Source organism: Ursus maritimus, unplaced genomic scaffold (genome assembly GCF_017311325.1).
Source record: "Ursus maritimus isolate PB19 unplaced genomic scaffold, ASM1731132v1 scaffold_13, whole genome shotgun sequence".
NCBI lineage: Eukaryota > Metazoa > Chordata > Mammalia > Carnivora > Ursidae > Ursus > Ursus maritimus.
The window spans coordinates 56499569-56525938 of record NW_024423675.1 but is presented as its reverse complement, the minus strand read 5'-3'; the positions used below and the strand labels follow the sequence as shown (position 1 = coordinate 56525938).

The following is a 26370-nucleotide window of genomic DNA, read 5'->3' as shown; positions in this document are numbered from 1 at the left end:
ATTTTTGCCTCCACTTCAAATTTAGGAATTTCACTGTTAAAACTGTAGCTCTCTTTCCTTCAGAAGAGGACATGCAATGTAAAATAGAAGTGAAATTGTGTCAAATTATTGTATTTGTGTTCAGCTATTGATAAAAATAATGAAGAGGGAGAAAAAGAAAATCTAGATCACAGGTTGAGAATAAGAAATTACATTAGCAGTATTTTAAAATACAAAATCCCCAAATGTGGGATTGTAATCCTAAACCTGCGTAAGACAAAGGATAGTAATGTAGTGAGACAAAACAAAACAACTGAACTCTGGAGGTCCTAGCTAAGAAAAAGTCATATTTATTTGAAAGAAGAATATGTTTGTTGGTTTTGTTTTCATTTATTTGTCGGGGGGGGGGAGAGCACAAGCAGGGGAAGCTGGAGAGGGAGAAGCAGGCTCCCTGCTGAGCAAGGAGCCCGATGTGGGACTTGGTCCCAGGACCCTGGGATCATGACCTGAGCCAAAGCTAGACACTTAGCTGACTGAGCCACTCAGGCATCCCTGAAAGAACTATTTTTTTGTTAAAGCCTAGTCTAAATATCAAACATAAAATATGTGAACACTGTGATCAACTACTCTCCACTCTCTCTACCCAAAATGAAACACTGTATTTTGATTGATTGAAATACTAGTGTTGAAGTACAATGTAACGTTAAAATAAAATGGTTGCATGAAGATGGTATTTTACGACGTTTTCCAATACCTGCTTTCCTTCTGCTGCACTCGTATTGCTAAGCACTCACAACAGGAAAAGATTTCAACGTTGTGGTAGTTTTCTTGCAAAATCAGGAGATGTGCCACTTTTTACAATTAGGGAGCTACGTGTGGCAAGTTCATCCAGCACCGGCTTGAAACTTTTCTAAAGGTTTCTGTGCTAATTGGAAGTAATCCTTCAAGGAGATCAGCTGTTCTCACTTTTTATTTATCATGTGACTTTATTTAAAAAAATCTGTAGAAGCAGCATTTTCCACGTAGCTCCTATGCAAGCAAACTGTAGGGGTTGGCTTTCACTTTTTCTACTGTTCAAGTTGCCTTTAATTTCATAACTGCGGTCTTTTTTTTTTTTTAATCCGCTCACATATTCCATGTCATTGTTCTCTGTGCTGCATGTACAGAGCCTGGGCTGTGCTGTGTCTTTATGATTCCTGTTCTCCCTACTGGAGTGTAAGGAGCCATACCATCCTCTCAGATGGCGTCCACAGCGGGTCAGACTAGGGTGTCAGCTCACAGGAGGGGCGCGATGGTATTCATTAAATAAATGAGTCAAATAATCAGCAAGTGAATTTGGTGGTAATTAGGTTAGAATAGGGCTCAGATTGATAGAGAGATGTTACTAGATTTTGCAAAAGTAACTTTAATGAAACAGGGCTTTTTAAATCTGGTCACTGGTTCCACATTAAAGAAAGGCAATTCCAGTTCTAAAAATCTTAAGAGCAATATGTCTTTACTGACATTTGCTTTAAAAAAAAATTGAAGCAATGATCAGAGCTCTCAACAGAGGCAAAACTCCCTAAAAATTCTCTTTACTCCTCTGTTTCCTCAAGCCCACTCCTCTGATAGCTGTTGATCTTCTCTCCTCTTCTGTCCTCCTCAGTTAATCTATGCTTAAATATATGGAGAATAACTTTGGGTGTTATTGTTCCTTGACACACTTTTCTCCTTGACTCATCTGATCAGAGCATCAAAGGCCCAGGAAGTGGACACAACCAAGCAAGCCGAGAGACCTATTGCAGAAGACAGAGTAATGGGGAAGGAAAAGAAGGATTACTTGTGTGTCTATCATACAAGTAGATGCCTTTGTTTTAGCTAGATATCACTGTATAATAAGCCACTCCAAACTTAAAATAATCATAATTCATCATTTTTCATGGGGTATGGGAGAGAAGAGGTAAGAGATGCATCAACCTTGAATCCTTAGGTCTCAATTTTCTGGCTTCATCTGGGATGAGTTCATCTGCAGGGTTGGCTGAACTAGGTCCAAAATGACCTCACCCATGTGTCTGGCAGTTGGCTCTAGCTATACGATCGGGCATCTCAATTCTTCTCCTCATGGACTCTTGTCCTCCCATACAGACGTCTTTCCTTACATGGTGGATTTAAGACAGAAATCCAAGACAGCTAATACAGAAAGTACAAGACTTCTTAAGGCTTAGAATCAGATGGCATAAAGTCAATTCTACTGTGTTATTGATCAAAGCAAGGGTAATACAAGATCAGATTCAAGGAGAGCAGAAATCAATTTTACCCTTTGATGAGGGAAAGAACAAAGTCACATTGCAAAAGAGGATACATACTGTGTATGTATTTTTTTGTGGCCATAATTTAAAATCTGTCCTCTGGTCACTATTATTTATATTCTTTCTACATCAAAATACATTCACCGCCTCTCAAGACATTGAAAATCTCATCCAATGGTGTTGAAAGCTCCAAATCCAGTGTCCTATGATCAGCATTTGGTCTACATACAAACGAGGCTCCTCAAGTATAATTCTTCTCAACCCGCAGGCCTATGAACTAAAAACAGAAGTGACTGCACCTTATTCATCCAGTACACAATGATGAGACAGGGGCCAGGGCCAGTGCACTAGACGCCTCTGTTCAAAGAATGGAAAAGAGATAGCAGTCATGGTCTGAAATAGTTCTGAAATCCAACTAGGCACATGTGGCTAGTCCCATTAATCTGGGGCCAGTGATATTCCCTGTCTTTTTTATAAGAAGTGGCTCATGTTATGGCTGATAGTCTCCTCTGCCTTCTTCCTAGTCATATAAAGTTGTGTTTCCAAAGTCTTGTCTTCATTTTGAACTCTCCTGTAACTTTAGTCCAAGGTGGTGGTGTTTTTGCTTGATAGATTTGTTGACTTGGGGTACCTGGGTCACTCGGTTGAGCATTCGACTCTTGATTTTGGCTTAGGTCATGATCTCAGGGTTTTGAGATGAAGCCCTGCATTGCCCTCTGCGCTTAGCAGAGGAATCTGGAATCTGCTTGTCCCTCTCCTTCCCTCTGCTTGTACTCGTTCTCTCTCTCTCTCTCAAAGCTGAACAGATTTGTTGACTTCCTAAAAATCTGCTTGGAGTTCATTCAAATCCAAAGGAGATTGAGTGTAGTGCTACTCAAATCCAAAATCCATTTTTTAAAAAAAATTTGTTTATGTATTTATCTGAGAGGGTGCATGCATAAGCAGGGATAGGGGCAGGAGGAAGAGGAGAGAATCTCCAGCAGACTCCTTGCTGATGCAGGGCCCATTGTGGGGCTCAATCTCATGACCCTGAGATCATGACCTGAGTTGAAATCAAGAGTCTGACACTTAATGGACTGAGCCACCCAGGTGCCCCTCAAATCCAAAATTAAAAAAAAAATTTGGACCACATGTAAGGCTGCTGTGAGCAGTGTCCTTAAGATTCTTAGAAACTTGTTTGTCCAGTTGAGAAGGTCACGTAGGCACTACCTTAAATCTTTCTGAGTTCTTAACAATGGATCTTACAGTCACACTCTTAATTCATCATTACCCTGAAGCTACTTTTTACTTTGCAAATATTTTTCCAGGAAAGACTGGAAATGACAATTTTCTAATCCAACACAAATGAAAAAGTAGAAGGCAGTTGATACTTTCAGCTTTCTGCAGGGAAACTTCTCTAGCCAAAGCACAAGTTCAGGTTACTACAGATGACAGAATATATAAAACATAAAATATATGTGGCTCTCCTTCCGATCTCCGAGAGCAGTGCGCCGCTGTCCTTTCAATCTCTACCAACAGTTTCTTTGTGTCCTACCAGCCTCCTTCCCACCTGGTCCCAAGGCCAACACCACATGTTTTAGATTTTTGTTAAACAGCCCTATATTCCCAGTAGCAGTTTCCTTTTCACTTAGTCTTTGCTAAACTGCCACCAAAACTTAGTGGCTTAAAGCAGTAACACATTATGATTTTTCATGTTCCTGTGGGTGGGCTGGGTGTTTCCTCTGCTGACTGCAGCCAGAGCATATTTACTTGGATGCATTCAGTTGGAAGATCAGCAGGACCAGTAGGTCCACTGACTTGGATGTCTGACAGCTGGTGCTGGCTGTCACCTGTCTCAGTTCTCTTCAACGTGACTTTTTCTCTCTAGGATGCTAGATCAGCTTCCTTGTGTGTGGTCTCAGGGCAGAGTTCTAAGAGCCAAAATGGATCCTCAGGGCTTTTCAAGGCCCAGCCTCAGAAGTCATATAAAATCATGTCAGCCACATTATTGGTCAAAGCAAGTCTCAAGGCCAATCTAGATTCAAGGGGTGGGGAAATCCGCTCTAGGTGTTGATAGGAGGTACAGCAAAATCTGATTGCAAAGGCTATGATGATCAAGATAAGAGGAATTTGTGTCCATATTTCATAATCAGCCACAGCCTGGTTTTGTAAATTTTTTTTTTCATTTATATGTTTAACTTACAAATCTGAACATTGGGTAATTATAACCTCTATTTCATATGTTGACATAGTCAACATACCGTAAACCCTACCCATGTATGACATAGTGATGATTTTAGCAACTGTAGATCTACAATTGGGACAATACAGTTCTGATCCCAAAACAATAATTTGGTTGAGGCCTTCTCACTGTGACTATTATTTAGTTAATTATGATTACATTGTCACCCTATGTTTTTGTTGTCTTTTCCTTTGTAGCCATGTCATTTGGTTGTGTCAGAAAGTTCAATCTACTTTCTACTTTAAAATTTCTTTTTTTTTAATAATAATATTTTTTATTATATTATGTTAGTCACCATGTCATTATGTAGCCATGTCATTTGGTTGTGTCAGAAAGTTCAGTCTACTTTCTACTTTAAAATTTCTTTTTTTTTAATAATAATATTTTTTATTATATTATGTTAGTCACTGGTTTTTGATGTAAAGTTCGATGATTCGTTAGTTGCGTATAACAACCAGTGCACCATGCAATACGTGCCCTCCTTACTACCCATCACCAGCCTATCCCATTCTCCCACCCCCTCCCCTCTGAAGCCCTCAATTTGTTTACTTTAAAATTTCTTTCCAACTTTTTACTGAGGTGAAATCTTCTGCATCAGAAATAATGAACAAAACTTTATTAAATATAGCTAGGAAATTATGATTTAAAATTTTTGTTTTAAATTATAGCATCTGTATTTCAGGTAACTAAAATCTGTAATACTTTTATTTAAGCCATCCATGTCATTAAAGTACCTAAAGAATAAAATGGTAGTCTGCAAAAAAACAAAAAACGTTAATCATAACCTATTGTAGGCTTCCAATGTATTAATATATGATACACTAATATTTTTGTAAAAGATATAACAATTTCAGACTTAACAATTATGTATACTTTAACAGTCTTTCTTATTGGTATTTTTATATTAACATAATTTGAATAAGGATGGATACACCCAGGAGTTCCGTATTTTGATCTTTATGATTGTTCATGACTCTGATAAAAATATACATCTTTATGTGCCTACCCATTTATGAAATGCTCTCTCAGAAATAAGTTCTTATAGAAGATTTGTTAAATATATTGAAATATTCTAACTTCAATTATTGTTAGTATTTTTAAAAACACCATCTTTTAGGGGGTACCTGGGTGGCTCAGTCAGCTAAATGTCTGCTTTGGGTTCAGGTCATGATCCTGGGGTCCTGGGATTGAACCCTGAGGATCAAGCCCTGAGTCAGGCTCCCTGCTCAGTGGGAAGTTGGCTTGTCCCTCTCCTTTTGTCCCTGCCCCCTACTCGTGTTTGCTTCCTCTCTCTAATAAATAAATAAAATCTTTAAAACAAATAAAAAACTCACCATCTGTTAGAAGGACATTGGCGTGTATTTTAATTTTTTTAAATTTAGTAATGCTATTTAAAAGCTAACAACCATAGGACTCTCTTTCACAGTTTTACATATTATATATGGTAAAATGAAAATATAATTAACATGTTTGCAGGCAGTAAAATTTTCATGATTGATTGCAAAGGCTTCAAATAACCCAGGCCACTTTTTACAGTAGCCTCTTTGCTTATATTTGTAAGTCACTTGGGACAAACAACAGTTGTGCAAAATCAGCAAGTCACTGTTATTATGACTCATCAGGAGGAAAACTGTTGACTATAGTCAGGTGTGACAGTTTGTTAATGGTCAAATTTAATCACTGTTGCTAAATTGGGCTTCATTTCTGCATGTGTCATGATCTTATCCTGAAATAGCAAAATACTTTAAAATTATATAACAGGAAAAAGAAATAGAGAAATTGAATATCAGAGCCAGCTCCCTTCATCTTTTACTAGTTTCTAGAGATGGGTAGTGCCTTGGAATTTCTGGGATTATTTCTTATAACAGCATTATCCAGGGCCATGCTTGTACAATAGCCTTCCAATATAGACCTCTTAAGGCCTAACAGCTTCCAGCTCCTGAGGTCTGTTGGACCAGCTGCCTTTGAAACAGAACCAGTGATGGAGACCTCAGGGGTGAAGGACTTAATATCCATAACTAGTTGTTTTTTTTTTTTTCTTTTCCCCTCACACAGTCGGGCCTTTAGAAAACAATCAAGGTTCAAGTTTAGAGAGGAGGAGAGATTGAGCTTCTTTTGCCCAGTAATATTTGGATCAAAACCTGGCCTTAAGTTGGAGCCTATTACAAGTTCTTCCCTGTGGAGCACCCACCTCCTAAGCCAGCTTCTGAATTCTCACCTCTTCTTTGTGCGGACGCTGCCATCTTACCCAGATATTTCATGACGCATTTGCAATGCATCTGGGGCTTGCTGCTTCTCTTTCCTTCCTTGGATAGTGACATCATTATGCAGTTACCTATGATGGAAACCTAGAAAGCACCCCTAGCTCCTCTCTGTCTGCTTCTCATAGTTATCGTGCAGCCATCTCATGGCCCTCTTAGCACCTCCTGAGAACAGAATTCATCACCTTTAACATGTGTTCTGCTAGTATATTCCCAAATATCCTCCCTGCTCCCAGCCTCTTCTCCTTTCAGTTAAGCCTCTACTCTGCCATTGGAATATATATTTCTGTGTCTCAGGTCTCGTATGATCATGTCTTTGTCCTGTCTAAAACTGTTGATGGCTCCCCATTGTTCATGAGATAGAGACCACATCCATGGCATCCTATTCAAAGACTTTAATAACCTGATTGTTACCTGTTCTCCAGGCTTACTTCCTTGTTAACCCTTCTTAAACCCTCTCCACTTTATAATCCAGCCATAACAGATGTTTACTGTCACTTTAATATTTCATTCCATGCTTTTAAAAGACTGCCTCTTTCTCCTAAAAATTTCTCTACCTCCTTCAAATTTCTACTTATCTGATGTTTGAACTGAATCTTCCAGCCTGTGCCATTTACCCTATAAGAGAATTACTTGCTCCTGTATTTATATTCCCTCAACTTTTTTTATGTTCCTCCATTACAGTAGCTGACACATTGCCTTGAGCTATTATTTGCATACTTCTCTCTTCCATTTATTACCAGTTCCTTGGAGCAGGGCCGGATTTTTAGTCTCTAGTGCTTCCTTAGCAAATGCATCCATTCATTTCTTTATTAAGCATCTACTAAGCAATAATGAATAAGACAGTGATGGTAAGTCAGACATGGTCCATGCCGTCTCATCTAAAGCTTAGATTCTAGTGGTGGAAATGAACAGGCATCCAAAAGATGATGGTGTCTTCACTAGGCTGATCTTGATTTAGATGAGATATTGGGAAATGAAACCAACAACAATTCCGTATGAATTTGTTGTGGGAGATGAGGATAAGTAAAGACCCAAGGATGACCTCCAAATGACTGGCTTAAGAGCTAGGTGGATTTTAGTTTGCATTAATAGAAATTAGGGATTAACATTTATAAACAGGATTCACTTCTTATTCTCTGTGATTCCTTGAACTGGAGATCTAAGTTCACATGGGTGACGTAGACAAACTTTTCTGTGTTTACAACTAACATGCATGTTCAGCTAAATGTCTTAATGAATTACTCTTTTTATAATTTTAGTGGAAATATTTAGCATGCATACATATGGACACTTGGTAAGACCATATCATGTTGTTTCTCTGAAAAGTGGAAGATAGAAAAATCACTGTAAGAGTAACAGTTAAATAGACTTAATGCTTCTTTAAAGCTTCTTTAAGTATAACTACATATCCATAAGAACCATAAACCTATATCATGTAAGTTAGGTCAGTTCTTCATCAACAGCTTTATAGGGCAGTGCTATTGTTCATAATGTTGTTTTAATGCAATGTGGTAGACATTCACTTCAAGTTATATATTAATTCCATGATTCAAACATTTTATGCTATTGGTATAAGATTTAATTACCGAATGTTGGGCTAAATTATTTAGATTTTTGTATAAAAAATGAATATTTGCTGACATGATGTTTTAAAATTTTTTCTTTATTTGGGGAATGTAGTAAGTAAAATCAGAAAATATTTACTTAGAATTCAGTTGGCTGTGTCTGATGATCTAAAAAAGCAGATTTCTAGGACCCAATAAACTCTGCTTTTGCAGCCATAATATAAATGGAAACATGTAGAGAATTTGCACTTAGATATATACAATGAATGCTACAAAAATACCCATAATTGAGCTTTCTAAAAAAAGGCCCTTTAGCCAAAGTCTAAATATAAACTCAGAGATTTACCATCAGATGAAACCATTATAATAGCAGTATTGTTTCATTAAAGGTGGCAGTAGTAAAAATATAATAATGTAAAATTAGGAAGTAATATCAATAGATTATTACCTAAATTTATGACTTATATACTAACACTGTGCCAATTTAAGATTTTAAAACATTGATGTCTTGTAACATTAATAAATCAAATAAAATTATTAGAATTTAGCTTTCAGCAAAGTTTGACATGACATTGTCAGGCATTCATCCAATTCCATTACCTTTTTTCTTTTTTTTAGAACACAAAGAGGCTATATTTCCAGCTCTTTTATAGTTCAATTTGAGATTATATCTGGGAAAGATATGGACAGAAATCTATCTTCTTTCCAACTCAGCCCTTTAAACATTCCATATAGTTCTTAAATTCTTTTAAAAACAAACAAAAGAAAGAAAATAAACATCTGTGTCTGGTATGTAAAAAGTGTTGCCTATTATTATACTGGTTTGTTTTTGGTATGCACTTGAAAGTTTAAAAGCACATGATTAAAGTACATTAGAAATAATGGCATTCTGTAAATTCTATGGATATATCCAAAATTTCTCCAAATTAAAATGATTTGTTATTAATTTTCTTCATTCCTTCATTGAACAGTATTTTTTTTTTGGTCATATTTGTGGGTATTGGGAACTAAGTTACTGTCCTCGTAGGGCTTATATTCTCATAGGCAGTCAGGTGTTCAACTGAAGCCCAGGAGAGGTCAGCTTCAGGGATGTAGATCTGAATGAACACTGTCCCCGAAAGGGTGAGGAACTGAAATGATGTCTTGTTCAACTGTGTTCCTCACAACATCTGATTGAGTGTTTTACAGACAGTTGACACTTGGTAGATGTTGGTAGAATGAATAAAATTCACCCTGTCTAAAAGATGCTAAACTGGCTCCTTTATGTCTGGCCTTTATATCTTTATGTCTCTACTTAAAGCCTTTCTGGACCCTACCTCTTTTTATTCCCCAATATTAGTTTTCTCTTGTTTCATAAGAAATTACCACAAACTTAGCAATTTAAAACAATTTTCAGGGGTGCTGGGGTGGCTCAGTCAATTAAGCAGACTCTTGACCATGGTCTGCCTTCAGCTCAGTCATGATCTCAGGGTTGTGAGATTGAGTCCTGCTTTGGGCTCTGAGTTGGGTATGGAGCCTGCTTAAAGATTCTATCTCTCCCTCTGCACCACCCTCCCACTCTCTCTCCCCCCTCTAAAAAAACCAACCAACCAACCAACCAACCAACCAACCAAACAAACAAAAAACAATTTTCACTTGTTATCCTCAAACTTTTGTGGGTCAGGAGAGGCAATGCATAGCTTAGCTTAGATGCATTCTCTGCTCAGGGTCACACAAGTCTGCAATCAAGCAGACAAGTCCGTAATATCAGCTGGTTTGCATTTTTATCCAGGGGCTGAAAGAAGGAAGAATGCATTTTCGAACTCATTTGGGTTCTTAACAGAGTTCATTTCCTTGCGCCTCTGTGACTGAGGGCCCCAGCTTCTTGCTGGCTTTTGGCTGGAGACCACCCTTCACTGAAAGCAGCTCACTCTTCACTGCCACATGGCCCTCTCCAGGGACAGTTCACAACATGGCTATTTGCTTCTTCAAAGCCAGAAGGAGGATCTCTCACTCTGGTCAGCTAAGATGGAATCTAACATAAAGCAACATCTTTTTTTTTTTTTAAGTTTTCTTTTCTTTTCTTTCTTTTTTTTTTTTTAAGATTTTATTTATTTATTTGTCAGAGAGAGAGAGAGGGAGTGAACAAGCAGGGAGAACAACAGGCAGAGGGAGAAGCAGGCTCCCCACTGAACAAGGAGCCCGATGCGGGAGTTGATCCCAGGACCCTGGAATCATGACCTGAGCTGAAGGCAGACACGTGACTAACTGAGCCACCCAGGAGTCCCTAAAGCAACATCTTTATAGGTGGGACATCCCATCATCTTTGCCATATTCTGTTGATTAGAAACAAATCACAGGTACTGCCTGTAGTCACCTATGCAAAGGTATGGACTTCAAGAAGTGGTGGGATCTTTGGAAGTCATCCAGTCTGGGTGGAGCCCCTGTAATGCCTCATATACACGGCTCTATCTTTTTACATTACTGTATAATCCTCTACTATACATATGCCCTTGCTTGTCTGTCTCTACTTCTAGATTTTTCATAGCGGAGACATTGCCCTGTTGTTTTCTGTCTGTCTCTGCACCTAACATAAAACTTGGCACTTAGTTGGTCTCAGTGAACTTTTTCCAAACAGCTTTATTGAGGTATAATTGTATAGTGAACTTTCAGTAAGTGAATGAAGGTAAACATAGGGCTAACACATTGAAAATTTTGAAGCATTTGCTGATAATGTTTAAGGGAGGAGTCAAATTGGAGTTGTACTGACACTTCCTTCAAGATAACAATTGGCAAAATGGGTTAGAAGGTAAAATAATATTATGATTACTTCTAGACTTTGTAACTTAATATCTTTTAGGATACAACTTCATGTTAAACTGTGTCATCTAACTAGATTCATTTTTTTTCTTCTAGATGAGCAAGAGATAGTACAAAAACGTACTTTCACAAAATGGATCAACTCTCATCTGGCCAAGGTAAAGGAAACTACCTACCGTTATATGTTTACTTATTCGGAGCCAATAAATCATTAAATGCCAAGTATAATAAAGAAACACTGCTGGCACTCTTGTCCCTAATACTAATCAATGATATTGGCAGTTCTGTCAGTTTAACTGTTGCCCACCTGTGCCATTTGCTCACATTGTCACTGAGAAGAGATGAATGGACAGCTAGAGTCAAGAGCAGTTACTTCATGTCAATTCTGTGAATTCTCATCATAATAGTTCAATTATTTCTTCTGTACTAATGTGTATGTCATATGGAAAGGAGAATTTGTGCTCAATTTTTTATGCGTTTGTTTCTATTTGAAACAGAAAGGAACAAGGAATGGTCTGTCTTGAGCAAAGAATTTAGTCTGAGTAGATCATGACTGGGGTCCCCTCTTAGGTGTTTGATAGAAAGTAACCATGGTGGCAGGACACTAAAAAGACTAAACATTCTGCAATTATCCACACCGACATTAGGTTGTATCAGGTGACTGTGTATTTGTACATTGTAATGACTTTGAACGTAAATGCTACTATAAAACAAATCCCAGTATGGTAACATTAAAATAAAATTAGTCTCATAAATATGCAGATGAAAAAAATATGTAAACCAGAAAACATTGCATTTGTAAAAATAGATATAGATGACAGGACAGTTGTCTGAATTCAGTTAATGGATCCTGTTGCTGGGAGTGGTGCCTACAGTGTGCGAGACATAAACCTATGAGCAGTTTTTCATTAGGGACTTCCCCAAAGCCTCTTTTACAGTTCAGAAATAAACAAAGCATGGCGATTTATTACAGTCCCATTGTACAAATTAACTGCTTACTGCATGCCTAAGCTAGGTTTTGGAGACAGGAAAATATTGGTAAGACACTTTCCCAGGCCGTGAGAAGCTCACAGTCCAGTAAAGACAGAAGACTAAACGATGCATCTAGATACAGGAAAAACTGGGATAGTCTCTCCCATAATCTCTTTTCAAAAGCCGCTTGATGAGAAGGGAATTCTCCGGCACAGTGGTTCCCCCCGAATCTGCCCTGTGAAAAGGCTGTAAATGCCTCTGGGGGCTCATTTTCTCTGGTCTTGGCTGGTGCCAGCCGGCCATTACTTTGCTACAGAATTGTCACTAATTGGGGAACATTATTTTTTTCCGAAATGAAAATAGAGTTATCGTTTTTTTTTCATATTGTTAAGAAGATTACACACTAATTGTAAGTAATATTAATGATAAAACTCTTACACAGTGTAAAGAAAGTAGAAATCACCTTCAATCTCACGATATTGATATAACCATCACTAACATGTTGATTACCATTTTTCTACACACAGACACACATAATTTCACAAAAATGGTTTTGTGTATGCCTCTCTTTCACTCAGTAGATATTTCCATGTTAATAGATACAGAGGTATGTAATAATTTTAATGGCTGAATAATATTTTATTATAAATATTATTATAATTACTTACAAATTATGAATCATAAATTAGCCAGTCGCCTATTGATGGCCATTTAAGTGGTTTCCAATCGTTTAATTTTATGTAAAATACTACATTGAAGTCTTTGGACATATATCTTTGTACACTTGTGTGATTTTTCTACTTAGGATAAAATTCTAGAAGTCAGTCAATAGTCAACAGATATACATGTTTATAATTTTAATATATACCAAGAGCTTGTATGAATGTCCATTTCCTTAACACTATTAACACTCTAATCTGATTGGCAAAAGTAATTTATAATTAATTTTTTCATATTTTTAAAAATAGGAGTTGAACACCTTTGTGAAAGTTTTTAAAGTAGAATTATTAAAATACACTCATCTGTGTCCTGAAGGGAAAATCTTGAGTGTAAGCCATGACATACAGTATATGAAAAGCCTTTGTGAAGGGGTTATATGCCAAGAACTTACTTCAAAAATGTTTTTATCATTATTTTATCATTGTTCCAAGTTACTTTACATACTTATGTAATAACTGATTATTGGAATAGGCTCTACAAATGTGCATCCTTTCCTGTTCTCTTTTCTAGCCTTGCTTTATAAAGTCACCCCTGTAATTTCCCATCTAAATATCTAAGTCCTACCTTTAATGTATAGTGCCAGTCTCTCTCACTCACGAAGTCATTTCTGGCCACATGGGAAATAGCCTGTCCCCTAGCAGACGCTCTAAGCATGGTCCTGGTTGCCCCTGCACCCCTCCCCCAGTGCCATCCCTCTGTCTGCTCTGGCTTTCCTGGTCTAGTGAAGTAGAATCCAAAATCTTAGCTCTTCTTCAGAACCTGTAGCATAGGTGGAGAAGTTGAGCATGGCTTAAATTGTTTTGTACTGTATATCTCAGCTTCCCAGCAACCATGTAAAGTCTTTAATGCCTATGCTGATTCTTGGAATTTCTTTATAAATCTAAATAGCTCTAAGCACAGCCCTGAGTACCACACAGAGGTGCATTTTAATGCAAGAGCAGCAAAGAGTCTTTATCTTATTTTGTTAGAATAGTAAGGATATCACATGGGGAAGAATGATTAATTTCTGGTACTGTGTCAAGTGTTTTACATGGGTTATTTTGTAACACACATCTTCATATGCCTGGTAAGGGGTGCCACTGAGATTTTAATCCAGAAATGAATCTAAAGTCCATATGTTTTCCCTACTCCACAAATTTTTGTATCAAGTGTATTATTTTGAGAAAACCCAGAAACTTATTACCTCCACAACTGCTCCATCATAACCCTAATGTGATAGAGATTTTGTTTTGTTTTGTTTGTTTTCTCCTCTGCATTTTGATTTCTTTCTTTCTTGGGTCATCTTGAAAACCAAAAACTTAAGCAGCACATGATACCAATACTTGCTCTCCTGAACTTATTTATACTGACACTGTAGTATCTTGCCAAGCATAGCTAAAACCCTCACATTCATTTGAGACTGTTTTTCCTTTTCTGACTCATATTTTGAAGACATTAAAAAAAACAAATCTGACCCCATGGCCTTACCTTGGCAGAGTTTTAGGATAGCTGTAGAGTCAATGTTTGTCTGCATTTGTCTTAGCAGCTAATCACATGATTCCCCACTCATTCCTCTCTCTTTCCCATCCTTTGCCCACCTTCATTCCTATTTGAGTTTTCATTTCTAGCCCTTTCTCATTCTTCCTCCCACCTCTTTCCTATGCCTGTACCATCTCTATTTCTCCCACCCTATCTCCTACTCCGTTATACCTCCACCCAACCCTCTTTCTGTCTCTATCTTAATTTCCCCATTCCCATCTTTATCCATCTCTTTCTGTCTGTATCCTATCCCTACAAAAACACGTGCAACCCACACATCTTGGGCTTCACAGTCTCACTGAGGTCACCTTTACAGGCACACCCAAACTGAAATGGAAACACACACTTCCCATGCCTTTGCAATGTGCTCACTTACTTCTGAGATGAGAATGAAAATATTTCACTTGCAGCAGAAAAAAAAGGTCAACCTCATATCTTTGGCCTCTGGATCAGGACATGTGTCACTTTTCCAGCTGCCAACACTGGAAGGTCTGTTTCCAAAGCCATTCTGTGATGCTTGAGTGTGCTTTGTGCCATCACTCTAGCACCTTATGGACATGGGCAGCAGGCATGCACGTGCACACACATGCACACGGGTGTGCGTGTACACCCATAGGCAGCTAAGCTTCACAGAAGTATATGTTAGGCCCAGGGTTTTACTGAGTCTCTTATGAAAGCAGCTTCATGAATTTTTGGTCCTCGGCTCCTAACCACTTATCAGCAACACCCAGGCTTTCAGTCACAGGGAAGTCCTAAATACTCACTAGAAGAAATAACCCACAAATAAGCAATTTGACCTGTCTCAACATGTTTGTTTGTTTGTTTGTTTGTTTATCCCGCAGAGCTTTTTGAAACCAACTTTCTGTCTTTCATCTTGATGATTAAATAACTAAGGCAGTGGTTTATCCTATAACTAAGAGATAATCTACCCCCAAGATGGAGACATAATTGCTGTCAGCTTTGAAATGATTGAGTACTCTATAATTTGTTGGATCAGATTGAGTCTGGTTTGATGTGTTTTTTGTATGTTTGCTTGTTTACTTTGTCCAAAAAATACTCAACAAATTTAGACCCCATGTTAGACAGTTTAGGCTGTTATAAAAAAATACTCTAGACTGGGGGACTTAGAGAACAAACATTTATTCCTCATAGTTCTGAAAGCCTGAAGAGTCCTAAGATCAAGGTGCTGATATATTCGATTCCTGGCAAGAGTCCTCCTTCTGGCTGGGTCCTCACATGGCAGAGAGAGAGAGGGAGAGAGAACTCTGTCTCTCTTGCTCTTCTCAAAAGGACACTAGTCCCATCATGAGGGCATCACCTCATGACCTCATATACATCTGATTACTTCCCAAAGGCTTCCTACTTCCAAATACGATCACACTGGAGGTTTAAGCCTGCAACATGGATTTGGGGGGACACATAAACATTCAGTCCATAACTGGCCCCAAGTTCATTCTGAGGTTTGGCTTGAAGCACATGAGAATTTCTTCCAAACTTAAAAGGATGAAAACTTAATCTTGGCATGAGGATTTCATTTCATTGTCTCATTTCATTTCATAATCTCAGAACCAAACCACTTAAAAAAGAGTTAAGATGCACTTTATTCCTTGGTTGTCTTCTTTTACCCTTATAATTTTCTGCTGACATCTAACAATAAAGGAAGAAAATGACCCATGTTGAAAGTATTTTTTGTGCTAATAACCAAGATATTAGTCTTAATTCACTTATTTCTTATGCTACATAATGTGCCAAGTTATTTTATCTCTAAGAGCAAAAAAGGAGAAAAGTGCTAAGTTGGCAAGAAAAAAAATAAGAGTTTCAACTTTTTTCTAGAATGTAAGTTGTAAATATTTGGCAGAATCTCAGTTGTCTGAGAGCTTTTGCAGAGTAGTCATGGGAATGTTTATGGATTTAAACTGGAATGGTAAACCATTTCATCCTACGTGTCATGATAATATCTTGCTACTACAATGCCTTCTTTAAAATTTTTAAGAAAATTAAAAGAATAAAGCTTTTATTTTAAAGGATAACTTAAAAGACTCGTTATTTGGAAAGAAAATTTATATCTATTTTCTCAAAATTTTCTTTGGAAATTCAGTATTTCTAGAAATAGCTTTAATGCTAGGTTGTGTCAGGTTTTAAGAGCTGGAATGTTGAATTAAGAAGTAGAAAAATTGATTGTTCTCTCCTAAGATCATTCAGTCTTGCGTGCATTGGGAGATGTTCAAAAGATTTTTCATGGAGATGAATTTGGGGAGAGTTCTTAATGGGAAAATTTTAATTTTGTTCTTGGCTGCTTTGCTCAGTTGCAAATTAACAAACTATTTACTTCTAATTAAATAAAATAATATGCTCTTTTACTGATGGCATTCCATTCTATTGTAACAAGTCTTTATAAATATTATGACAGCCGTGTGAAGAGATAGGGTGCAAATAAGAGAGCAATCTGTTTAAAAAAAAAATACTTTTCTTAAAACAAAAATGTTACTGAAGCAGGGAAAAAAACCGAGAATCTTCTGTGTATATGTGTTTTATGCCACTTTTAGTACACAGATGTAGATTTTCCGAACTTGTGGATATAATTAGCAGTTCTTCTTTTTTTTTTTTTTTGATGTTTGCTTTGTTTTCAAATTGAAGTCTTTATCCTTCTGCAATTATGTAAAACATTACAGATCACAAATTGTCAATATAATGTAATGTAACTTTAACAAAAGTTAGTGGGTTACATTTATTTTATACACCTGATAATTCCTTTCAGGAATGGGGTTTCATCAAACATGGACTCTATCATATTCTTTTCAGGAAGATACCTGAATCTTTCTTTTCTGTTTGCCCTATTAATGCAAGAAGGTATTTGTTTTTTAATTAGCCCAATATTGGTTTCAAGTAATGTTTTTTCAAAGTTAGGTCCTGATTCAAATTGTTCTAGCTTCTCATTACTCATTGCTAAACATATTTTTAAATTACACTTATTGAACTTTTACCATGTGCCAGCTACTCTGCCTTAGCAACTTTGTCTTTTAGTTTATTTAATCTTCACTACAAGAATCAAATATAAGTATTATTTTCACCATTTCACAGATTATGATCCTGAAGCTTAGAGTTAATAAATTCACGGTCACATAACAAGTAGATGAAAAACCAGATTTCAATCCCAGGCCTCTTAAGTTTGGGCATTAACCATTGTGTTATACACTCTCATGCTCCATTTGTTTCTTCAGCTATTTATGCAGCAAATACTTTTTAAGGACCTATTATGTGCTAGGGGTTGTGGACACAGTGGTGAATAGACCCATTGCCCATGCCATCCTGGAACTGATAGTCTCACAGAAGAAACAAACAATTATAGCAAGGTGTGTGTGGTAGATGCCATGAGAGGGGAAGTGCAGGGTGTCAGGGAGCACATGGCAAGCACAACAAACCACAGGGGGGATCTGAAGGAAGGCTTCAGAATAGGCTTTCAGAGAAAGAAACATTTAAGCTAGGGCCTGAGCAATGCCTATGGGATTTGGTACATGAAGGAACCAATGGTTTTAAAAGTTGAGAGATGAGAAAAAACACGGTACGTTAAAGGAAATGGACGAAGTTCAGAATACCTGAAAATATGGTTCTAGGAGTGGGTTGGCAACATTGATCAAAGGCCAGTCATTAAGAGGACTTGGACTGTGTTATGGGCAGTGGGAGACATTAAAGAATCTTAGGCAAGAGAATTAAATGACCACCCTGACCCTAAACATCTCAGTCTCTCTCTGTATCTCTCTGTCATAAATTAGAACAGGAGCAAGTAACCCTAGAGGTGGAGTAGGAGAAAAGTAGACACATTGAAAGATACTAGGAGTAGACTCAGTAATTAATCAGAATCTTGGAGAAGAAGGAGTCAAGAATGACTTCTAGAATTCTGACATGAGCAAATGATTGAGATCATTCACAAACATAGAGAATACAATAGGCTTGGGGGAAAGCTGGTAGTCCAGTTTTAGACTGAGAAATTACTCAGAGATAAACCCATTTGATTTGGCAGTTAGGAAATCATTGGCCACCATAGGAAGTAGCCACATTATAACAGAAACCACGCTAGCAAACTCATGAGTAAATGAGAGGTAAGAATGTAAGGACACTGAACGTACATTACATGTTCATGAGATAGAGTATTAGCTAAAACAGAACATAAGATCTGGTAAGAGCTATTTTAATAAAGGGTAATTTTAAGTGTGTATCTATTGAAAGGAATGATCAAGAACCAGTAGAGGGGAAGAGACTGCAAAAGAAGGGAAAGAGAGTTGTTTCATAGACACAGGCTCTCAAGGAGGCAGTGTGGGAGAGAAAATCAAGAGCACAGGTGGAACATGTAGGTTTGTACCAAAGGAGAGACACCTCCCCTTCTCTGAGACCAGAGGAAATAGGAAACGTGAGTGTGGATGTGCCTAAATTTGGAATGAAGGGAGAGAGGAAGGCAGAGATGAGGTGGACTTGAATTTGCGGGAATTCCTACCTAATGGCTGTTATTTTTTAGATCTAACAGAATAGTCTTCATTTTTTAGTAAAGAATTTATGTTGGGATAAATATTTTAAAAGTTGACAGTTATAAAGATATTAGTTTTTTCACATTTTAAAATTTATTTATCTTAGCAAAGTCCTGAACTTCATGCAAGATCCATAGGCTATGGTAATTGTATAGTGCCACCGTGGCCCCCAAAGGGAACAACTTAAAGATGTGTTTTTCAAAAAACATTCACAAGAAGTTGATTTTTTTAAAGATTTTATTTATTTATTTGAGAGAGAGAGAGCGTGTGCATGCGTGCACGTGAGCACACAAGTGAGGGGAGGGGCAGAGGGAAAAGCAGACTCACCACAGGGCAGGGAGCCTGATATGGGACTCAATCCCAGGACCCTGGGATCATGGTCTGAGCCGAAGGCATCTGCTTAACTGACTGAGCCACCCAGGTGCCCCAGAAGTTAGATTTTTAATTAGAAAAGGATAGTGTAAGTATGGACATGACCATTGGTTTCAAAATTTTGTAATTTCACATTTTCTCTCATTTCATCAAATGGAATAGAGTGTTATATTTGTATTTAAATCCCCTTGATTCAATCTTTATGGTATTTGCTGTGAAATAAATATATGATTTGACACTAAGTCCTCAAGGAGAAACAAATAGGTCTCAAATAGTCATTGTTTAGTGTTCCTATAAATGGAACTGCTCTTCCAATATGCAAAACAGTGGTCCTTTCTCCATCTGCCAGACTTAGATCTATGGGACTATTAAGGATAGGCACACATTTTAAATACTGTCCTTTGGATGACCTCAGGCATGCTATGAGCATCTCCTCACTTTTTAGAAGAATTTTTGAAAGGCAGTATAAAACATTATTTAAATTCTGCACTCATTTGCCAAAGCTCCCATAACAAAGTACCACATACTGGGCAGCTTAAGATGGGAAATTTATTATCTCAATGTTCTCAAGGCTAGACAGCTATGCTCCCTCTGACACCCTGGGTAGAATCCATCCTTGCCTCTTCCTAGCTTCTCATGGTGGTCTGAAGTACCTGACAGTCCTTGGGTTGCAGATGTATTAGTGCATATCCTGCCTCTATGTCTCTCTGTGTCTATGTCCAAATTTCCCCTTTGTATAAAGATACCAGTCATAGTAGATAAAGACCCACCCTGATGACTTTATCTTAACTTGATTACCTCTCCAAAGATCCTGTTTCCAAATAAGATCCCATTCTGAAGTACAGGGGTTTAAAATTTCCACATATATTGGGGGAGAAGGGGCACAATTCAACCCATTAAACATTTTGTTTTAATACCACGTTAGATTCATACACTCCTTTGACAGGGACACTTTTGATTTTCCATGTTTTCTTTTAATAATCTATGCTAATGATGGCTCTGACTTCTTCAGAGTTATATAGTGTCTCTTTTGTGGCCGCTTACTTCTTCAGTTGTCTTTCCATCAACAATGCTAAAAAGTTAATACAGAAGCACTTTCGTGATTGCATTTTACTCCCATCCGTTTCCTTGTACACACTTTAGTGGGACCATTAATGAACTAAGATGAGGACAAAAAGAAGCAAAGAGGAAAATGAAAATGTAATAATTCACCCCCAAATCATTCTTCAGTTATTTTCTAAAACCACTTTAGTTTGATAATATTGATAAATATTGATAAATTCATTATTTCCAAATATGTAGCTAAAAGAGTACAAAAGAAAATTATCATTTCAAAAAGAATAGCCTTTATTAATTTATTAGTAGAATTATTGCTTCATTGATAACGTAGATGTAGATCTAGCAAAGTTTATTCAGGTTAATAAACATTTTGATAGTATTTGTCAAAGTTCCTTTTAGAAATATACTTTATTTATTCATACATTTACTCATTAAATATTTTTCTCACTTTTAAAAAATATTTTTATTTATTTATTTTTAATTTATTTTTAAAGATTTTATTTATTCACTTGAGAGAGCAAGAGTGAGAGCGTAGAGGGAGAGGGAGAAGCAGACTCCCCACTGAGCAGGAAGGCCAACGAGGGGCTCGATCCCAAGACCCTAAGATTATGACCTGAGCCGAAGGCAGACACTTTAACCAACTGAGCCACCCAGGCACCCCAATATTTATTTATTTTAGAGAGAGAGAGTGTGTGTGTGCAGGGGGAGGAACAGAGGGAGAGGGAGAGGGACAAGCAGTCTTAACACTGAGCACAGAGTCTGATGTGGGGCTTGATTCCAGAACCTAAGATGAAGCCAAGAGTTGGACAGATGCTGAACTGGCTGAGCCACCCAGTTGCCCCTGATTAAATATTTTAACATGCTGTATATCTACTTGGCAGTGTTCTAGGTACTGAGAATGTAGCACTGAACAAAACAGAAGAAACGATCCCTGCATTATGGAGTTTATGTCCTAATGAGGGAGATGGACAGAAAAGAAGGCAAATAAGTTGTTTCGTTGAGAACAGACTGAAGAGGGGCAAGGACACAAGGAGGGATTTAAGTTAGGAGGCTGTTGAAGTCATCCAGACAAGAGACCGATGGCTTATACCAAGGTAGGAAGCAGCAGAGGTGGTAAAAATGGTTGGATTCTGGATGAGTTTTGAAGGTAAAGCCACCAAGATTTGTTGATGGAGCAGATATGGTGTACGAGCAAAGGAGAAGAGAGACAGATAACCCCAACTTTGTGCTGAATGAAACAAATAACTTGGGGAGAGTGATTCTTTTATGCTGTGTACTGAAAATAATTTTATTGCATGTGAAGATTGTTAAGAGCAGAGTTTTCCAAGCAGATTTAAAGTTGGACTGAAACAGTAGTCATTGCCTTTGGGATATGTATTTGGAATTAAACTAAGTAATTAAGGAAGTGGAAATGATTATGCTGTCATAGGAAATAAAAAAGAATGGGAACTGTCTTCTCACCTTTGACAAGTAGAGGTGGAAAATAATCACAATAGTGTTTTTATGAAGGCAATGATTACACGTAAAATTGTAATGACTTCACCTTGTTTCTGGAGATATTGGGAACATCTAATTAGATGTTCTGAATAATATGGCAAGACTCTTTTGGATATTGAATTAATTTTATGTGACTACCACTAGTGGTTATAATCATGATTTTACTGCTCGGGTTCAAGGGCACTCTGGCATTTTTAGACAGTTTAGTGTGGTGGGCTCTGAGCCAATCTTCAGGGAGGTAACTCACTCCACATCTGCTGGTCAACCCCTCTTCCCTTCCCACTTTACTCTCTGTTCCTGTTGTTCAGCTTGCTGCTCCCACCCATCAGATAACCATCAGAGAATGTGAACACTATAGACTAGTCCTGGGATGGGATTTTTCCCCTGTCCTTCAGCCTGTGAAATAGTTCCTACCTGAAACTTATAGAAACCAGAGGTAGTGGTTTGTCTGGCCCTAGAAGTGATGGGTCATTCTGTATACAGATGTTTCAGGGGTGTACAGATTACACCTTGAAAACCTGCCATTGCCTTGGGACCCCTCTACATCCTGTGCAGAAGGCCATTTTGAGAATATTTTATGCCATGATTATGTGTAATTTTCTGCAAGCCTGACTGCTCAGCAGTCCGTGTGTGTCTCAATTGGAGTAAATAGTAATCTATGCCACTTGCTTTTACTTTAGGCCTTTTCTTGCTCAGTTTTATTGGTATCAGTGGGTATCCAGCAATCACAAATTTTAAACCCTAGGATATGTATTTAGCATTTTAAAGTAAAATGCTATAGCTTTTTTGTGTGTCATAAAATATTTTGAGAGCCCTTTCCGCAAGCTAGAAAGTGTCCAGTAAAAGACTGTCCAACTGTTCTGAGATTAAAAGTCATGATAATAAATGAAAACCTGGGTTGGTCCTGGCATGAAACAGGAGATTTTTCACTTTTATTTGCTCAAGACTAAATCCTTCATGTTGTAAATCTCCTTGATAGTTGTGTAATACTTGAGGCTAACGGACTCTAAGATTCTAGCAGATGTCTAGATACAACTGTTGATGAAGTAGTAATATGCTAGTAATGTTTTGAGGTAGATTTGTACCCTTCTACATATCTGAATGCAGTCTAATACCCAATGCTTCTTTTACCTTAATCTATGTGCATAGGATTGTCCTCTTAATGCAAAGTTAAAAATTGTAAAAATATTTTTAGTCTATTGCCATTTTTGTTATTTTTGGATATAGGCATACAGTGGTCTTGTGAAATAGCTCTATTTATGCATGTGTGTGTGTATATATGTATATATGTATGTATGTTTGTTTATCAACAACATTCAGCTGTGTCTACCTTCATCATTTACCAGTATCGATTGGTAAAAAGGTTATAAAACATCCTTTCACATCAAATACAATTAAGTGCCCCTGAAAATGCACACTCTCATCAATAAAGCATAAATTTTTTTTTGGTAACTTATGTGGATCTCATCATGGAGTAGGGAGTGGAAGGGCACTGAACTGTAAATTATTATTATTATTTTTAAAGATTTTATTTATTTATTCGACAGAGATAGAGACAGCCAGTGAGAGAGGGAACACAAGCAGGGGGAATGGGAAAGGAAGAAGCAGGCTCATAGTGGAGGAGCCCGATGTGGGGCTCGATCCCATAATGCCGGGATCACGCCCTGAGCCGAAGGCAGACGCTTAACCGCTGTGCCACCCAGGCGCCCCCTGAACTGTAAATTATTAAACTCAGACAGTGTTTATAAAGTAATAACAAAATAGACCCACATGTCACTTGTGGTTTATTTTGTTGCAAGTAAATGAAATGATCTTAAATTATTTAACTAAGTGAAATTTACTGAAAAGATACGTTTTGACTGAGCAAGAAAAGGTTAGCTCAGCAGGCTTGGGTTGCTCAAACTCTGTACATTGCAAATAAAGACCTATCTTCAGGAATGGTCATTAACTGGCTCCTGGGAGATAACCTCTGAGCACTTGGAATATTCTGCCTGACGGGAGTGTTTTGTATGCCTAGACCTTGGGTCATGCTGTACTACTTTGATGAGATCAGTTTAACCATGTGTTTCAAGGTGAACAGCTACCTGTTTCTTCTGGGGGAGTTGGGGCAGGGGAAGAGCTAGAGTCCGAGTAGCTGAGGTCAGTTATGTAAGCACTGTATGCCTAAGTGACAGAGTCCAAATAAAAACCCAGGTACTGGGGCTGGAGCATGCTTTTCTGGTTGGCAACATTTCACACATATCATCGCACACCATTCTGGGAAAAATTAGGCATGTCCCTATGTACATCTACTGGAAGGTCATTCATCCCTGGAAACTCATACATGGTTTCTCCCGGGCCCTGCTTTATGAGCTTTGTCCCTTTGCTGATATTAATTTGTCCGTTCACTGTAATTAATTATAATCATGAGTATAATAGCTCTTCTGTGTCCTGTGGGCCCTTCTAATATGTCATAGAGGTCAGTATGGTCTAGGAGCCTTGACGTACTGACTGACCCAATCTTGAGAAAGACTAAGGCAAGTGATTCTTGGGGCCTTAATAGTAGGACCTGGTGACAATTGTATTCAGCCAACTTCTGGATCCAAGCAGAGAATGTGATGGGTGCAGCTCAGGTCACGAATGTAACAAAAGATAGGGCTTTAGCACAAACATGACCATTAGGGGACATGGTGTGAATTAGGCCAAGTATTGTCTATGCCAATGTGTATTTATATACACAATACTTCCATTATACTATTTAGTCTTTTTTTATATCCATTCACATTTAAAAGTGGCTTTTTGTTAACAATTTTTTTGTTTCTAGTAGAATGGCAGGCACTTCAGCTGATTAGTTAATACTTTTCATATTGATATTAGACAAAAATCACATTTATAGGTTTATGTATTATTCAGAAAACATTTATGTTAATACCTGTATTTTTGACTAAGCTTCCTATCTAACAGGTGGCTCAAAGTATAATGAAATTGAGGGGCGCCTGGGTAGCGCAGTCGTTAAGCGTCTGCCTTTGGCTCAGGGCGTGATCCCGGCGTTCCGGGATCGAGTCCCACATCGGGCTCCTCCGCTGGGAGCCTGCTTCTTCCTCTCCCACTCCCCCTGCTTGTGTTCCATCTCTCGCTGGCTGTCTCTCTGTCACATAAATAAATAAAATCTTTAAAAAAAAAGTATAATGAACTTGGGCTCAAATCCAATCACTTACTAGGGGTGTGATCTAGGCCAATGGTTTAACCTCTCTGAGATTCAGATTTCTTGCTTTGAAATAGGAAGTGATGCTCCCATAGGTGGTGGTTATGAATATTACATGAGATAACATGTACAAGCCCTCAGCATAGTGCTTGACACATTGAGATGTTTAACAATATATTATTCATTCCTTCCTACCTTGTTCTTTTTTTCCTCCTTTCATTCCTATTAAAACACCTACTAAATTAGAATGTGTAAATATCTAAGCCATGGAATCATCTAGTAAATATTAGAATATATATATATATATATATATATATATATTCTATAATGTGACTGTTTTGTCACATTTACTTTATGCATCAACATTTTTCATTTCATATGCAATGTTTAAATGTGAGAATTTCTTTTTTTTTAAAGATATAATTGGCTTTATTAAATAATTCACAAATCAGGCAGCATCCCATCTAGCAAACAGAAGAATGCTATGAGGAATTATACAAAACGGAAGGTTTTTATAGAAGGAAGGTGGGGCAAGAAAGCTATTAACAAAAGAAAAAGATTATTCTGGGAAAGACTTCTTTCCCTGTGGGGAAAGGCAAGAAGTCTTATCTGCAGTTGATCTCATCTGCTTTTGGAGGATGGAGAGGGTCCATGGGGAAGACTGGCACTGATCAAAAAAAATTCCTAACCAACTGGTAAAGACTACATTTCTGGGGAGGTTGAAACTGCAATTTTTCTTATATATTTTTTGTTTACAATTTCTTTTTTTTTCTTTTTTTAAAAGATTTTATTTATTTTTTATAATAATTTTTTATTATGTTATGTTAGTCACCATACAGTACATCCTTAGTTTTGGATGTAAAGTTCCACGATTCATTACTTGCGTATAACACCCAGTGCACCATGCAATATGTGCCCTCCTTACTACCCATCACCGGTCTATCCCAGTCCCCCACCCCCCTCTCCTCTGAAGCCCTCAGTTTGTTTCCCAGAGTCCATAGTCTCTTGTGGTTCATTCCCCCTTCTGTTTACCCCCTTCCTTCTTCCCTTTCTTCTCCTACCGATCTTCCTAGTTCTTATGTTCCATAGATGAGAGAAAGCATATGATAATTGTCTTTCTCTGCTTGACTTATTTCACTTAGCAGTATCTCCTTCTACCCTCTTTGTTATTCAAGTTGGGACATGGACTGTGGACTTTGGTATCTGGGAGTGGGGACACAAGACAGGTTGTTTCCATCTCATAAAACTACAGCTCAATGCCCTGACCATTCTGAGGTCTCTGCACCTGATCAGTTACAAGCCAAACACATTGAGTCACAGGCACAATATGCTCATTTGAAATGCAGGCAGTCCCTTGAGAGGCAGAGAGGAGAAAAAAATATTTCTCACACAATGGCCTTCTCTTTCCA

At 37.7% G+C, this 26370-nt stretch overlaps 1 protein-coding gene across 1 annotated transcript in view; it reads left to right on the top strand.

Moving 5' to 3' along the window:
- Positions 1–26370, top strand: part of SYNE1 (spectrin repeat containing nuclear envelope protein 1) — a 442550-nt gene that overhangs the window by 70025 nt on the left and 346155 nt on the right. The window contains exon 3 of the mRNA XM_040627972.1: positions 11213–11274. Coding sequence (XP_040483906.1) covers positions 11213–11274 — 62 coding nt within the window. The remainder of the gene's footprint in view (positions 1–11212; positions 11275–26370) is intronic.